This window comes from Salvelinus sp. IW2-2015, linkage group LG4q.1:29 (genome assembly GCF_002910315.2).
Source record: "Salvelinus sp. IW2-2015 linkage group LG4q.1:29, ASM291031v2, whole genome shotgun sequence".
Lineage (NCBI taxonomy): Eukaryota > Metazoa > Chordata > Actinopteri > Salmoniformes > Salmonidae > Salvelinus > Salvelinus sp. IW2-2015.
In genome coordinates, this window is record NC_036842.1 from 45,156,016 (window position 1) to 45,172,200 (window position 16,185).

At 43.2% G+C, this 16,185-nt stretch overlaps 1 protein-coding gene and 1 long non-coding RNA gene across 2 annotated transcripts in view; both read right to left on the minus strand.

Moving 5' to 3' along the window:
* Positions 1-7,209: 7,209 nt before the first annotated feature.
* LOC139027545 (uncharacterized) lies at positions 7,210-12,198 on the minus strand. The gene is made up of 2 exons (XR_011479654.1): positions 11,560-12,198; positions 7,210-7,724 (listed from the first exon to the last, which is right to left on the minus strand). It is a non-coding gene; the product is annotated as an uncharacterized lncRNA (long non-coding RNA).
* A 3,275-nt stretch (positions 12,199-15,473) lies between these two features.
* rbm41 (RNA binding motif protein 41) overlaps positions 15,474-16,185 on the minus strand; it is a 20,342-nt gene continuing 19,630 nt past the window's right edge. Inside the window, exon 7 of the mRNA XM_023984793.2 lies at positions 15,474-15,815. Coding sequence (XP_023840561.1) covers positions 15,601-15,815 — 215 coding nt within the window. The 3' untranslated portion in view covers positions 15,474-15,600. The remainder of the gene's footprint in view (positions 15,816-16,185) is intronic.

A 16,185-nucleotide genomic window follows, 5' to 3' on the forward strand; every position in this document is an offset into this window, starting at 1 on the left:
GTCAGAGGAAGGCCCTAAAAATTGTCAAAGACTCCAGCCACCCTTGTCATAGATTGTTCTGTCTGCTATCGCATTGCAAGCGGTACCGGAGCACCAAGTCTAGGTCCAAAAGGCTTCTACCCCAAAGCCATAAGACTCCCGAACAGCTACTCAAATGGCTACCCAGACTAATTTCATTGCCCCCTCTTTCACGCTGCTGCTATTCTCTGTTTATTATCTATGCATAGTCACTTTAACTCTACCTACATATACATATTACCTCAATTACCTCGACTAACCGGTGCCCCTGCACATTGACTCTGTACCGGTACTCCATGTATATAGCCTCGCTATTGTTATTTTACTAATGTTCTTTAATTATTTGTTACTTTTATTCAATTTTTTTCTTATCCATTTTTTACTTAATAACACATATTTTCCTTAAAACTGCATTGTTGTTTAAGGGCTTGTGCATTTCACTGTAAGGTTTACACCTGTTGTATTCGGCGCATGTGACAAATAACATTTGATTGGATTTGATCTCACCTTTCAACCTGTATCTCCCTGGACTTGGACCACCCTCACTGCTTCAGCATTTGACACCCTTCTCTCCACTCTCACTTGTTGCACCTCCACTGCCTGCTTCATTGCCTTACACCCACTATATGCCATACTATGAGCACCCCCACAGCTGCAGCACTTTGATTTAACACCTGCCTCCAACTCTGCCTCCATAGACCTCTTGCTCCCCTTCAAACTCCTACTCCCTTTTTCTCCCGTTTTCTTTTTCTATTTCTTTCTCCCTCATTTATTTGTACCACTATTCCCCATACTTGATTCACTTTCTTCTCCATCACTATCTCCRACCATCTCTGACGCAGTCACAGCACAGCTGTGCCGAACCGCCGAAACCGAGTAAAGTTTGAATGTCTGTTTATCAACGATTGATCGTTAGCCACAGCTTTCAGCCTCTCCTGGCTCATCCCCAACTTCTCTTCTTTTCGCTACACAGCTGTTGTCAAACACACCTGGGGTGCATTCCGTTCGATTCAGCGTTTGCTAACTTGCATGACGGTTTGTAGGGCTACTGAACGACACGTTTCCACAAAATGGTGGGCACCGTTCTTCAACAGCGTTGGCTCCGCCACCTCGGATGTAGTCCTCAATAGTGCATCCCATTTGCAAAGCATCTGCTTTGTCTTGATGTTCTTCTTTATCATTAGCTACCGCAACGCTTTTCCATTTCAAACAAGCGCGCTCCCTTTCTCCCGGATTCCTCGATTTGCTTCTCCTCTAGAAACTCCATTGACTACCTAGCTAGCTATTTACTCCAAAGTACTCCGAGCTTATGCTGTTTTTGCTTCTCTGTCCTGGCTTGCTGCGCCTTCTCAAATCAACTCACATAGAATTCTTGCAGTTGACATACAATGCCTCCTGGCGGCCATGTTGGAAGACCACCGCATTCATCCTTTCRGACAAAAACAGCCGAGTGGCTACCACAACCTGCATAATAACAGTGATTCATCACCATAGTCATTCTCTGGGGAGTAMTTGGCTGCTCTAACAAGGCAGGATAGACAACGGGAAAAATGTATATTTACAGATTCCCGCAGTCATGAAACACCATTGGCGATACCAATGACGTAAGACTCAAGAACTGTCCCGAAAAGCGAAGAAACCTTTTTGCCCATCAAGACCTGAACCCAGACAGGCAGGTTTGCCATGTTCGCAGTTTTCTGGAAATTGGGCTACTTTGAAAACAATGTCGTGGGTGAAAATGTATTGGTTGCGGGTTTTTGGGCTAATTCTAAATTGCATTGCGGCCCTCATGGCATTTCTCTTTTCGTGTTATCTATTCATTTCACTGTAACCTGCCTGTTTGAGGTAGGCTGCTGTTGTTGTAATGTGCTTTCTCTCTGGGAATGTAGCTAGCTAGCTACATTGGCCAGAAAGTTGAAGTCAGAGGAGAGATGGAGCAATGTGCAGAGGTGAGGACAGAGGAATGAACCYATTTGACATGCTAGTTTACTGGTTAGAAACATTTCTACTGTCAGAATGCCAGGTAAATGGGCAAAATATTGCAACGACTGGGAAAGAGAACGGTATAATGGAATGGATTAAGAGCATCCCAGGAGATGACATTAATGCTTACTTGTAGGCAGTGGTGACCCGTCATTCAGGGCAGGTGGGGCAGGGCCAGAAAAGGTRGAATACATTGGCCATCCTGTCAATCCAACATGACTTCTGCCGCGTTCAAAACAACTGSAAATTCGGGAATTGGGAAATCTCAGACTTGAGTGAGTTCATGACGACTGGGAACTCAGGAAAATAACGAGCTCCGACTGGGAAAATACCTTTTGAAGCGTCATCTAACTCGGAATTCCAAGTCGGGAACWCTGGCCTCTTTCTGGAGCTCACTGACGTCATGATTTGACCTTGTTTTTTRCCGAGTTCCCTGTTGTCTTGAAAGCACCATAAATCCAGAGAATGCCAGACTTTGATGACAAAGTTTGATGAKAAAATTTGCCTACAAGAAGGACCGCCGTGCCACCTTTCTGTTCAAGTGGGCACAGCACAAGAGTCCAAAAATGACTCCATAAATGATGTAATATGCCAGGGAGATATGTACACTGTAGCTAAGAAAGTAACACTTAGTAATACTAAGTGCCTCACAGTAAGAATTTGGTCCCTTTTCCCCTCATAACTTAACCTACTTTTGTGACTTGGATTTGAACATGTAGTCTATAGCCTGTTTTAGAGAAATGTCATCATCAAATATTGTAAGAGATTTCATTGTCTGCTTATATGCCCCCTTTATTTATCCTACGGTTCTGACTTGGTGTGCAGGGAGAATAATGTAAAATCGGACCATGTTCTGAATTCTGTAGCTGTACATTTGAAAAGTGCTGAACAAATAGTTATATTGACTATGTCCGTCTTAGCTCGCTCATTAATGTCGTAATCGGAATTACTGATTGCCTCTTATCAGCTCATCGTTCCCTTATGGCATAGTTTGTACATCTAAATTGTTAGTAGACACCATCTTTGTTTAAGTAAATCAGCCATATCAGCTATGTTTTTTCAAAAGGCAGTAACTGAGGCTGAATGAACTGTTTTGCTGCCAGACAAGGCTCCGCTGATAGCCAGGTGTAGCAGTCGTAAGGATTCACACCAACAGCTCTGCTGTTGGAATAGCTTTATGTGAGCCCTAACAGTTTGTGGACACCGTTTGTCCCCGTTATAATGCAATGAATGTATTGTTTTGTGTTGTGTAGTAGCTTTGCTGGCATGCATCTAAAAAAAATTGGGAGAGTTTGCCCCACCAAAATGTACGTGCTAAAATCACCACTGTTTGTAGGTATTGCAAATCAGCCCACCAGACCAATCTTATTTCTCATGCACAAACGGAGAAACTCAAGAGAAATGCTGCTCCTTTTTCTAATGCAAGAACATTGTTTGACACAGGAAGTAGATTGGTAAGAGATAATAACACAGTTAAACTATCAGAGTTACAGATGCATGCACATATTGCGATTGCAGCATTGCAACTGTAGATCACCTGGGATGTGTTGTTGAAGACATTGCAAAGACAGAAATCAATATCCACAGAAGGGTATAAGCGCTGTATAAATGCAGTTATAGGGCCTGCAGGGCATGAGGAACTAATAATGGACATTGTGAATGAGTCATTGATTATTGATGAAAGTACTGATTTCACAACCAAGAAGGAACTGTGTTATGTGATAAGATACCACATCGAGAAAGTCTCTCAGGTCACACTAAAAACAAAAGAAAAAAAGCAGGGTGAGTAACTTTTACAAGCGTTATTTTTGAGTCTACACACACACTTCCTTCAGTCATCTATCTGTAAAGTCTATTTCCCGCTGTTTCTATAACTGTCACATCAGCTCCTGCCACACCCCCTAGTGGTCATCCGGTGTCTGCTTGACCTGCAGCCATTCCCCCAGTACACTCTCTCTCTCTCCCCCTCCCTTTCTGTTTGTGTGTGATTGTGTGGTTGGAGACAGGTGTGCTGGAGTCAAGGCAGATCCCTACCAGCTGCAACTCGTTCCATAATCAAGACCTATTATTATTATTCAAGAGCCTGTTACCCTGCTGTACCTGTTTCCCTGCTTGACGCTGTTTATCCTGTCACTGCAGTTTTGCCACCCTGACTCTGGCTCCTGTCTCCTGTTCCACATCTCACCACCCTGCTACCCTTTTCCGMACTCACCACACCACCACTCCCTTGTATTTCCATCCGGACCTGTTTACCCTGTCCCAACCGGTTAGTTTTCTATGTTTTCTGTATTATTTTGGTCAGGTCAGGGTGTGACGAGGGTGGGTATGTGTGTTTTTGTCTTGTCTAGGGTTTTTGTTTATCTATGGGGATTTTGTATGTCTAGGTAATGTAGGTCTATGGTGGCCTYAATTGGTTCCCAATCAGAGGCAGCTGTTTATCGTTGTCTCTGATTGGGGATCCTATTTAGGTTGCTATTTTCCTTTTTGGTTTTGTGGGTAGTTGTCTATTTGTTGTTGCATGTCAGCACTCAGTTATTATAGCTTCACGTTCGTTTTGTTGTTTTGTTAGTTTGTTTAAGTGTTCTTCGTTAATTAAAGAAGAATGTATTCACATCACGCTGCGCCTTGGTCTCCTCACTACGACGAACGTGACAGAACTACCCACCAAAAGAGGACCATGCAGCGTGGTTACCTGGAGAGTTGGACATGGGAGGAAATCCTGGAAGGCAAGGGACCCTGGGGACAGACGAGAGAACATCGCCGTCCTGAGGKGGTGGCACAGCGGAACATGCGCGAGAGGCAGCCCCAATTTTTTTGGGGGGGGGAACACGAGGTGTTTGGCTCAGTCAGATTGTAGACCTGAGCAAACTCCCRGTGCTTACCGGGTGGAGCGTCGTACTGGTCAGGCACCGTGTAATGCGGTGGAGCGCACGGTGTCTCCAGTGCACGTTCACAGCCCGGTACGCTACATCGCAGCTCCTCGCATCGGCCGGGCTAGAGTGGGCATCGAGCCAGGAGGGATGGTGCCGGCTCAGCGCATCTGGTCTCCAGTGCGTCTCCTCGGCTCGGGTTATCCTGCGCCAGCCCTACGCACAGTGTCCCCGGTTCGCCAGCACAGCCCAGTGCAGCCTGTTCCAGCTCCCCGCACTTGCCGGGCTACAGGGGGTATCCAGCCAGGACGAGTTGTGCTAGCTCCACGCTCCAGACCTCCGGTACGCCTCCACGGTCCAGGGTATCCTGCGCTGGCTCTGCGCAAGTATCTCAATGCGGCCTGCACAGCCCAGTGCGTCCTGTGTCAGCGCCTCGAACGTACCGGGCTGAAGTGGGGTATCCAGCCAGGAGGGTGGTGCCCGCTCCAGGCACGAAGCCTCCAGTGATGATCCATGGTAAGAAGCCTCCAGTGATGATCCATGGCACAAAGCCTCCAGTGATGATCCATGGCAAGAAGCCTCCGGTGAGGATCCATGGCACGAAGCCTCCAGTGATGATCCATGGCACGAAGCCTCCAGTGATGATCCATGGCAAGAAGCCTTCAGTGATGATCCATGTCACGAAAGCCTCCAGTGATGATCCATGGCAAGAAGCCTCCAGTGATGATCCATGGCACGAAGCCTCCAGTGATGATCCATGGCACGAAGCCTCCAGTGATGATCCATAGCAAGAAGCCTCCAGTGATGATCCATGGCAAGAAGCCTCCAGTGATGCCCTCACAGTGATCTCCAGTCCGGAGCCTCCGGCAGTGGCCTCCGGTCAAAACAAACGCAAGAAATCGTTCAGATTGAGAATCTATTTTAGCTAATGATTCATAGCTAGCTAGAACATACAGTATTTATTTCTATTCTAGCTATCTATGGAATTGTAATATAACTAGCTTGACTTTTAGTTACTGATGAGCATAGGCATTTATTCACGTTCATAAAGTATACATTCTTCTACAACCCTTTCCTGTCCTCCCCCCTGTGTCCTTCAACACCATTACACAAGGGCATCACATATCCCCTTTTCTTAATGAAGCAACATGCTTACATAGCACAATAACAACATCATGTGATGCTTTGGCTAATAACACAACTGGGCCCTACATTACTGTGGTGTATAACAAAACACTAGCTATGTATCCCCCAGTTACTCAACCACCTGCAATGACAAGAATAGACTCTGCCCACATAACTATTATACTGAACAAAAATGTAAACCAAACATGCAACAATTTCAAAGATTTTACTGAGTTACACTTCATTTAAGGAAATCAGTCCATTGAAATACATTCATTAGGTCCTAATCTATGGATTTCACATGACTGGGAATACAGATATGCATCTGTTAGTCACAGATACCTTAAAAAAAAAGGTAGGGGAGTGGATCAGAAAACCTGTCAGTATCTGTTGTGACCACCATTTGCCTCATTCAGCGCGACACATCTCCTTCACATAGAGTTGATCAGGCTGTTGATTGTGGCCTGTGGAATGTTGTTCCACTCCTCGACAATGTCTGCGTGAAGTTGCTGGATATTGGCAGGAACTGGAACACGCGGTCGTACACGTCAATCCAAACCATCCAAAACATGCTCAATGGGTGACATGTCTGGTGGGTATGCAGACCATGGAAGAACTGTGACATTTTCAGCTTCCAAGAATTGTGTACAGATCCTTACGACATGGGGTCGTGCATTATCATGCTGACATATGAGGTGATGGCGGCAGATGAATGGCATGACAATGGTCCTTATGACCTCGCCACYGTATCTCTATGCATTCAAATTGCATAAAATGCAATTGTGTTCATTGTCCGTAGCTTATGCRTGCCCATACCATAACCCCACCATGGGGCACTCTGTTCACGTTGACATCAGCAAACCACTCGCCCACACGACACCATACACGTGGTCTGTGGTTGTCAGGCCAGTACGACGTGCTGCCAAATTCTCTAAAACGATGATGGAGGCATCTTATGGCAGAGAAATTAACATTAAATTATTGGCAACAGCTCTAGTGGACATTCTTGCAGTCAGCATGCCAATTGCACACTCCCTCAAAACTTGAGACATCCCTTGGCATTGTGTTGTGTGACAAAACTGCACATTTTAAAGAGGACATTTATTGTCCCAAGTACAAGGTGCACCTGTGAAATGATAATGTTTAATCAYCTTCTTGATATGCCACTAACAGGGATGTAAACAAATTTGTGCACAAAAGTTGAGAGAAATAATATTTTACATTTCAGGGATCTTTTATTTCAGCTCATGAAATGGGACCAACAATTACAGTTGAAGTCAGAAGTCAGAAGTTTACATACACCTTAGCCAAATACATTTAAACTCAGTTTTTCACAATTCCTGACATTTAATCCAAGTAAAAATTCCCTGTTTTAGGTCAGTCAGGATCACCACTTTATTTTAAGAATGTGAAATGTCAGAATAATAGTAGAGAGAATGATTTATTTCAGCATTTATTTCTTTCCTCATATTCCCAGTGGGTCAGAAGTTTACATACACTCAATTAATATTTGGTAGCATTGCCTTTAAATTGTTTAACTTGGGTCAAACATTTCAAACTTCCACAAGAAGTTGGGTAGATTTCAGCCTAATCCTCCTGACAGAGCTGGTGTAACTTTTTTTATTTAACTAGGCAAGTCAGTTAAGAACAAATTCTTATTTTCAATGACAGCCTAGGAACAGTGGGTTAACTGTCTTGTTGAGGGGCAGAAGAACAGATTTGTTCCTTCTCAGCTCAGGGATTTGAACTTGCAACATTTCAGTTACTAGTCCAATGCTCTAACCACTAGACTATGCTTCCACCCAACTGAATCAGGTTTATAGGCCTCCTTGCTCGCACACGCCTTTTCAGTTCTATCCACACATTTTCTATAGGATTGAGGTCAGGGCTTTGTGATGGCAACTCCAATACCTTGACTTTGTTGTCCTTAATCCATTTTGCCACAACATTGGAAGTATGTTTGGGGTCATTGTCCATTTGGAAGACCCATTTGCGACCAAGCTTTAACTTCCTGACTGATGTCTTGAGATGTTGCTTCAATATATCCACATAACTGTCTTTTCTCATGATGCCATCTAGTTTGTGAAGTGCACCAGTCCCTCCTGCAGCAAAGCAACCCCACAACATGATGCTGCCACCCCTGTGCATCATGGTTGWGATGGTGTTCTTCGGCTTGCAAGCCTCCCCCTTTTTCATCCAAACATAACAATGGTCATTATGGTCAAACAGTTCTATTTTTGTGTCATCAGACCAGAGGACATTTCTCAAAAAAGTACTATTTTTGGCCCCATGTGCAGTTGCAAACCGTAGTCGCTTTTTTAAGAAGATTTTGGAGCAGTGGCTTCTTCCTTGCTGAGCGGCCTTTCAGGTTATGTCGATATAGGACTTGTTTTACTGTGGATATAGTTTATTTTGTACCTGCTTCCTCCAGCATCTTCACAAGGTCCTTTGCTGTTGTCCTGGGATTGATTTGTACTTTTCGCACCAAAGTACGTTCATCTCTAGGACAGAACACGTCTCCTTCCTGAGCTGTATGACTGCAGCGTGGTCCCATGGTGTTTATACTTGCGTACTATTGTATGTATAGATGGACGTAGTACCTTCAGGTGTTTGGAAATTTCTCCCAAGGATGAACCAGACTCGTGGAGGTCTACAAATATTTTTCTGAGGTCTTGGCTGATTTCTTTTGATTTTCCCATGATGTCAAGCAAAGAGGCACTGAGTTTGAAGGTAGGCCTTGAAATACATCCACAGGTACACCTCCAATTGACTCAAATGGTGTCAATTAGCCTACCAGAAGCTTCATGACATCATTTTCTGGAATATTCCTAGCTGTTTAAAGGCACAGTCAACTTAGTGTATGTAAACTTCTGACCCACTGGAATTGTGATACAGTYAATTATAAGTGAAATAATCTGTCTGTAAACAATTGTTGGAAAAATTACTTATGTCATGCACAAAGTAGATGTCCTAACCGACTTGCCATAACCATAGTTTGTTAACAAGAAATTTGTGGAGTGGTTGAAAAACGAGTTTTAATGACTCCAACCTAAGTGTATGTAAACTTCCAACTTCAAATGTTGCATTTATATTTTTGTTCAGTGTAGAACCTAACTATAAAAATATTTGTTTTTCCTTCAACCCCATTACAAATTCTATTATAAGCCAGATGGTTGTGAATTAAGGTGTAGCTAAACATTTTATTTAACCAGGCAAGACAGTTAAGAACAAATCCTTATTTTCAATGACGGCCTACCGGGGTTCAGTGGGTTAAGTGCCTTGTTCAGGGGTAGAACAACAGAGGTTTACCTTGTCAGCTCAGGGATTCAATKRAGCAACRTTCTGATCACTGGTCTAATGCTCTAACCAATAGGCTACCTGCCACCCTTGTATACAGCTAGACATAGAGTAAATCCTTTAATAACCATCATATTGTCCTCTTTTCCAGAACATCATGCAAAACATTATCACATTGCGAAAGAACCCCAAGATATGGAAACGTTACTGCCAAGGGGCCGTGGCTGTCGGACTGGTGGAGGTGAGGGACAAAAAGGCTGTCAGTTAGGCAGGCCACACAGGCGTTTGGGGTCCCCCACTCTACCTTGGTGGAGATCAAACATAGAATGTCCAGCTAACATTTTGCTTTCTCCTCACAGACGGGACCACTGCCACTGCCTCCTCCTAAACCACCCCAGCTGGACCCAAGACACATGTTTCATCCTCCTATGCCAACCTGTAAAAATACTAAATTTTTTACCACTTTTTCATGATATCCAATTGGTATTTACAGCCTTGTACCATCACTGGAACACTCCACAGACTTGAGAGAGGACAAGGTTGAGAGCCCCACATCCTCAGTAACACAACCCTGCCAAGTCACACTGCTCCCTTAATCCAGAAGCCAGCCGCACCAATGTGTCGGAGGAAATAGTGCGCCGCCTCATGGTCCTCCCGGTCTCAGCCAGCTTTGACATAGCCTGTCCTCGAACCTGGGTCTGTAATGACACCTCAAGCAGTGCCTTAGAATGCTGCACCACTCAGGAGCCAGTGTTTTTTCCCCCTAACCATTGAATCTGATGTACAACTGATGTAAAGATTTATCTWGCTAGCACAGTTTAGTAAATGCATGTTCTCTTTCTCTCAACAGGCCACAAAAGAAAAAGTACATTTAAAGTCAACAGTTCCTTGTGTGGCCGATGCAAGGGGGGAGTTCGCTCCCACCAACGAGGACACATCGTCTTGGGTCCAGTGTGAAAACTGTGGTTTCACTTTAGTTGTGTGGGGTGGAACTGGGAAGAAGAGGAGGATGTACAATATATATATGCACATGGTGTAGCTCTTGTAAAACAAATCAGTTAAAATATATATTGGGTGGATGGGATGTGGAGGGTTTAGTTATGTGTTATTCTAATAAAAGTTATATAGCCARATAAGAACAGAAACACTGTGTGGTTCTCTCAATTCTGCATTAGATTAAAAACAAAATTGTTCAAGTGAATATGCTCAACAGTAGAATGTTTACTTGATTCTAAGGCAAACTGAAAAGAAAGCAAAAGACAGGTTAGAATTATTATTTTCCTAATTACTATTATGTTTAATGTTGATACTATTACTATTGCAATGAATGACTAATAATCAGAGATGGTTTAAATATAATTACAAGGCTTTTAGGAAGCAAATACCACAACCTTTTGCTTGTTATCATGCTTTTTTGGTTGGGTTCTTGAGAATAGTGTACAAACAAATATCCACAGGGTGGCGACATTGTGTAAATAATGAGAATTGAGTCCCATGAAGTGGCAGGGGTCGATACTTTCATTGTTGATCAATAGAATTAGATGACAAATTTGTTTGTGGTCTTTCGGACGACAGTCAGTAATAAAGCAGATACAAAGCTGTATCTTTGTTTTTGGCAGATTTGGCACAACTGTACTGTGACTGGGGTCGGCATGGCGGATAGTTCAGATGGTAGTGCTTGAGCAATTGATATTGATAATGATGATAAAACCAATGACGATCAGCTATTTACACCTGTTGTAAATAGTCGGAACAGGAGTAAGATAAATCGCAGGCACTTGTTTGAAATTGAAAAGCGTCACGGTAGCTTTTGATAAAGAAGAACATCAAGACGAAGCAGCCGCATTATAAGTGGGATGCATTGTTGCGTGCTACATCACAGGGGGTTCGTGCTGATTGTACGGATACTGTGACAGCCGGTTGTCAGAAGATGTGCAGTATTATCATAAGGAGACGTTTACTTGGAATACGTAGGAGGAATGGAGGGAAAAAGAGGCAGTGGAGGTTTAAGAGGGTGAGCTTGAGTTGGTTAAAAATGGTGGGAAAAAGAGAGATGGTTTGTTAAAGGAGAATGGTAGAAAGTGTAAGCAGAGTTAGCTGAAGAGGAAGTGAACGAGGGCGAATTATCAGAGGTTGTAGGTGTGGTGGAGGCTTGTACCGAGGGTCAGGATAAAGATGAGTCTGTGACAGTAGGAGTAAAGTTTTTGGAAAAAGTGGACCCTTGCCTTTTGGCTGATCCATTTGTGGTTTCAGGGTGGGTGAAAACAGAGTTGAGTGCTGTGGAATCGGTGAGGGTAACCAGAAGTGGACTTGTGATAATTGTTTGTGTTTCMGCTGGTCAGAGGGAGAATGCGCTCCGCAATAAACGAATGGGGGCAAGAAATGTGAATTGTTTTGCTCTCAAGAAAAGATAGCCATTGAAAGAAGTGATTACTGAGGTTGCAGTAAATGTAAAAGTTGAAGGGGAAGATTCCCGCAGTGTTTGTGATGCTCGTCGTTTGGTGCGACGCAGACAGGGTGGCAGAGTGGTGAAACAGAAGAGTCATRGTCTGTTCTTTTGAGTTTTGATGTTGAGTCTTTGCCCGACAAAGTGATGTTAGGATATATAAGCTATCCTGTATGTGCAAAATACATTACGCTGTTACAGGCGTCAAGCTTATGGGCATGTGGCAGCAGTGTGTAGGAGGGAGGTTCCTAGGTGTGAGAAGTGTGCAGAAGGGCATGAGACAAAGGAATGTGTAGCATTGGGGAAGGTAGTGGTATGTGTTAATTGTAGGGGTGCCCATGGGGCTGGGGATCAGAAATGTCCGGTGAGAGAGAGGCAGGTTGAGGTTTCCAGGGTTAGAGTAGTGCAGAAGTTGTCATATGCAGAGGCAGTGAATAGAGTAGAGGAAGATGGTTTAAGGGGGAGAAGTGGTGAGAGTAGTAGATCTGTACCAGTACAGAGGGATAAACCAACAAGTGATATATSTTTGAGTAAGATTGGATTTTTAACATTTATAGCAATGGTTATCAACTGTACCGCAGGAAATAGAGGTTGTGGTGGCAGCTGCAGAGAGGTATTTGGGTGTGCGAGACTTGACATCAGAAGAGTTACAGTGTGTATTAAGTGGTGGTGTCCTTTCAGGCTATTGGCCTGAAGTAGGACTAAATGGATTTAAATAGTGGAGTATGGTATTTATWAAAAATATAATTGTGAGTGTAGTGTTAGAGATGGTAAGGTATTTGTTTATTTATTCATTTTGGCAAGCAAAGTGTAAGGGAGTTGTACTCCAGTCTAGTAGGTGGCGGTAATGAAACATTTATTGGATGCCAACCGCCGTTAAACCTCATCGAAGAAGAAGATAAATCYCAATGAGGGTGATGGAGGGATGAATAATGCTGGGGAAGCATTGAGTAGTGCGTGTTGAGAGTAGACCTGTAAAGCGCAGGACCCGTTTAGACCGAGGTCGGAGTAGAAGGTTATAAAGTTATTGTAGTGTTCCCAGCAGCAGCAAGTAAATACTTCCACCGATACATTTGACCAAAATAAATTAGGAAAGCGATTGGGGTGATTTAAGGATGCCAAACCGCTGAGTTATGGGAAGGTCCTGATCATTGCAAGTTTTGAAAGTGAACTCACTAAATGGCAGTCGGGTGAAATGTCACATTCCTATGTCTAAACTGAGGGGGTTATTTACTGGGATGCCATTGGAAATTAGACAAAGAAGTGTAATGGGTTCGCACAGAAATATGTCGCATAATGCCTATTTCATTATTCAATGTTTTTTTTGTTTGTTTACTGCATCAGGGATAGCGTGCACAGACGTTTCGACTTTACAGTCTTCTTTAGTGTGTAGCTACAATTGTGTAGGTACAATTTCCTTTAATTCAAAACAGTATTTGTAAAGAACAACAAATGAGCAGCAGGTGCTTCTAATCAGGGTTGCCACTRATCTGCCAATCAGGGATGTGGCCCCTCTGGTCATACCTGTACACAAATTAGTCCCAAAAATATATAGAATGATAGGGTATGGGAGCAGGCACGAAGGGCAACTTACAAATCAATCGCCCAAGCTGTCTGCTCACCTAAATACGTCACATCAATTCATCACAAAGGACATCGGGCAAAGCCGCTGGGCCAACTCATAAACAATATGGAAAATCTGATATGGACAGTGTTCTAGTTTAACAGTCTAAAGGTGGCGCCTCTTCAACCTCAAGAGGCTGAAGAAATTTCGCTTGTCACCAAAAACACTCACAAACTTTTACAGATGCACAATCGAGAGCATCCTGTCGGGCTGTCATCAGCGCCTGGTACGGCAACTGCTCCGCCACAACCGTAAGGCTCTCCAGAGGGTATAGCGAGGTCTACCTGCCCTCCGGGACACCTACACCACCGATGTCACAGGAAACCATAAAGAAATCATCAAGGACAACAACCACCCGAGCCACTGCCTGTTCACCCCGCTATCATCCAGAAGGCGAGGTCAGTACAGGTGCATCAAAGCTGGACCGAGGAACTGAAAAAACAGCTTTCTATCTCAAGGCCATCAGACTGTTAAACAGCCATCACTAGCATTGAGTGGCTGCTGCCAACATACTGGACCTCAAATCTCTAGCCAACTTATAAGGGATTGTTCTACATAGAACATTTTGTTGTCACAAAACTCAAAACTCAACAGTTGTCACTGACGAGTTGGATATTAGTTTCCCATTTAACAACTAAAGCCTTGCACGAGAAAGTAAATAAACTCACACCACTGGAAAGTCTACAATGGATTCACAAAAGTCTACTAGAAAAAATGTCAAAGTCGGACTGTCCAAACTTGTAAATGAAAACACTCTCAGGACTTTTCAAGACGGCAGTTGAGAACTCTCCACGACAAAATATTTCTAAGATAGCCTCTGGTGGATTTGCTTTAATACTTTGTCAAAAATCCATGTTCAAAGCAGTTGCATTGGCCGGAAATCGACCCAGGGACTACCGCGCAATTGGCAGGCGAGAATTTCTACCACTAAACAACCAATGTCTTGTGGAGAGAGAAAATTTACCCACCACAGGCTGGGAAATCATATAAGAAAGCTTGAATTTTCAAATACATATTCTTCTGCTTTGAGACTTGGTGTTAAAATGTCATAAGCCCTTCCTTCCTCCCCGTCAGGGAATTGAACCCGTCTCCGGTGACAGTGCGGAATACTCAGCCACTATATCTAACGTGGAACAAGTTCTAACTCTTTACCATATTATGCATAAAATAAACTATGGAGGTCCGTAAAGGGGCGCTCGCTCGTCTGGCATACCATATTTTACATAAATGGTGGCTATAGCGGGCTGACAAGTTATTATACACAGGACGGTGGGTCGGCCGTGTGAAATTTTTTGGAGTGTTGGTGCGAACCCTATAATTTGGAGTGTTGGGAGTTTAACTCTAAACCCTTCTCACAAAAACACCGTTGACCTGAATGGCTTTGAGCTAGAAACTATTGTGAACTCATCTATGGACAGCTGAGACTCTCGCGGGACACTTACATGTATCGGTTTTGCTCCATGCCGCTCACTGAGCCACACAAAAGCAGTTAGAAACAACTTTTGTCACAACCTCAAAGACTCAACCCAAATTCACCCCAACTTATTGTGGGAAGCTACCCGAAACGTTTGAACCCAAGATTAAAACATTTAAAAGCAATGCTACCAAAACTAATTGAGTGTATGTAAACTTCTCACCCACTGGGAATGTGATGAAAGAAATAAAAGCTTGAAATAAATCATTCTCTACTATTATTCTAGGACGGTTGTCAACATTCTTAAAATGAAACGTGGTGATCCTAAACTGACCTAAGACTGGGAATTTTTTACTAGTGATTAAATGTCAAGGAATTTGGTTGAAAAAAACTGACGTTTTAAATGTAACTTCTGACCTGTATCAATAATAACGTGTTGTTCCTATGCCGCTGATTCTGGCGGCTCATTAAATCACAAATAGTCAAGTTAGTCTTTCACTGAGTCATTTTTTATTAACGTACAATTAAACCTTTTCCTCAACAATGGAACCATTTTCCCCCCCACTGGACCCCCGGAGGAAAGCCCCCCCCATCCTTAGAAATGAAATGCAAACGAGAACAGATTTTTAAATACTTCACATTGCAACACAGCCTATGATCATACATAAAAAAACAGTAAAATCCAGGACAAAAATACTTCACTAATCCACGTTAATCGACCTTCACACAACAAATGGTACAAGGACCAGAAATGTCAAACCTCAGTCGTTGAAGAGRCACTCTCCTCCTTTGACCACATATGTGGTCGGTCTGTTTCTGTCTCTTATTTGTGTGTTGAAGTCCTGTTGTAGTATTTAGTGTCTGTAGTACTGGGGTTAGGTAGAGATGGTACACTACATTCTCTCGTTTTCTCCTCGTCCCGTTCCGTTTTTGGTTTCTTCTCATCCCTCCGCTCTAGGCCAAACTCGATCACCAAAGGTTTCCCTAGCAACCGGTACCCGTTCACCATCTCCATGGCTCTCTGGGACGTTTCAGTGTCTAGAAAATGGTATAACACTACAATATTAGTGATGGAGGAAAATAAGAAATAAATCAATACAGTTACATATTAGGATGCTATTTTTGGCCGGTATAATATACAGTACCAGTCAAAAGTTAGGACACAGCTACTCATTGAAGGGTTTTTCTTTATTTTTACTATTTTCTACATTGTAGAAAACTAGTGAAGAAGTCAAAACTATGTAATAACACATGTAGTAAACAAAAAGGTGTTCAACAAATCAAAATATATTTGAGATCCTTCAAATTAGCCACCCTTCGCCTTGATGACAGCTTTGCATACTCTTGACATTCTCTCAACCAGCTTCACCTGGAATGCTTTTCCAACAGTTTTGAAGGAGTTCCCACA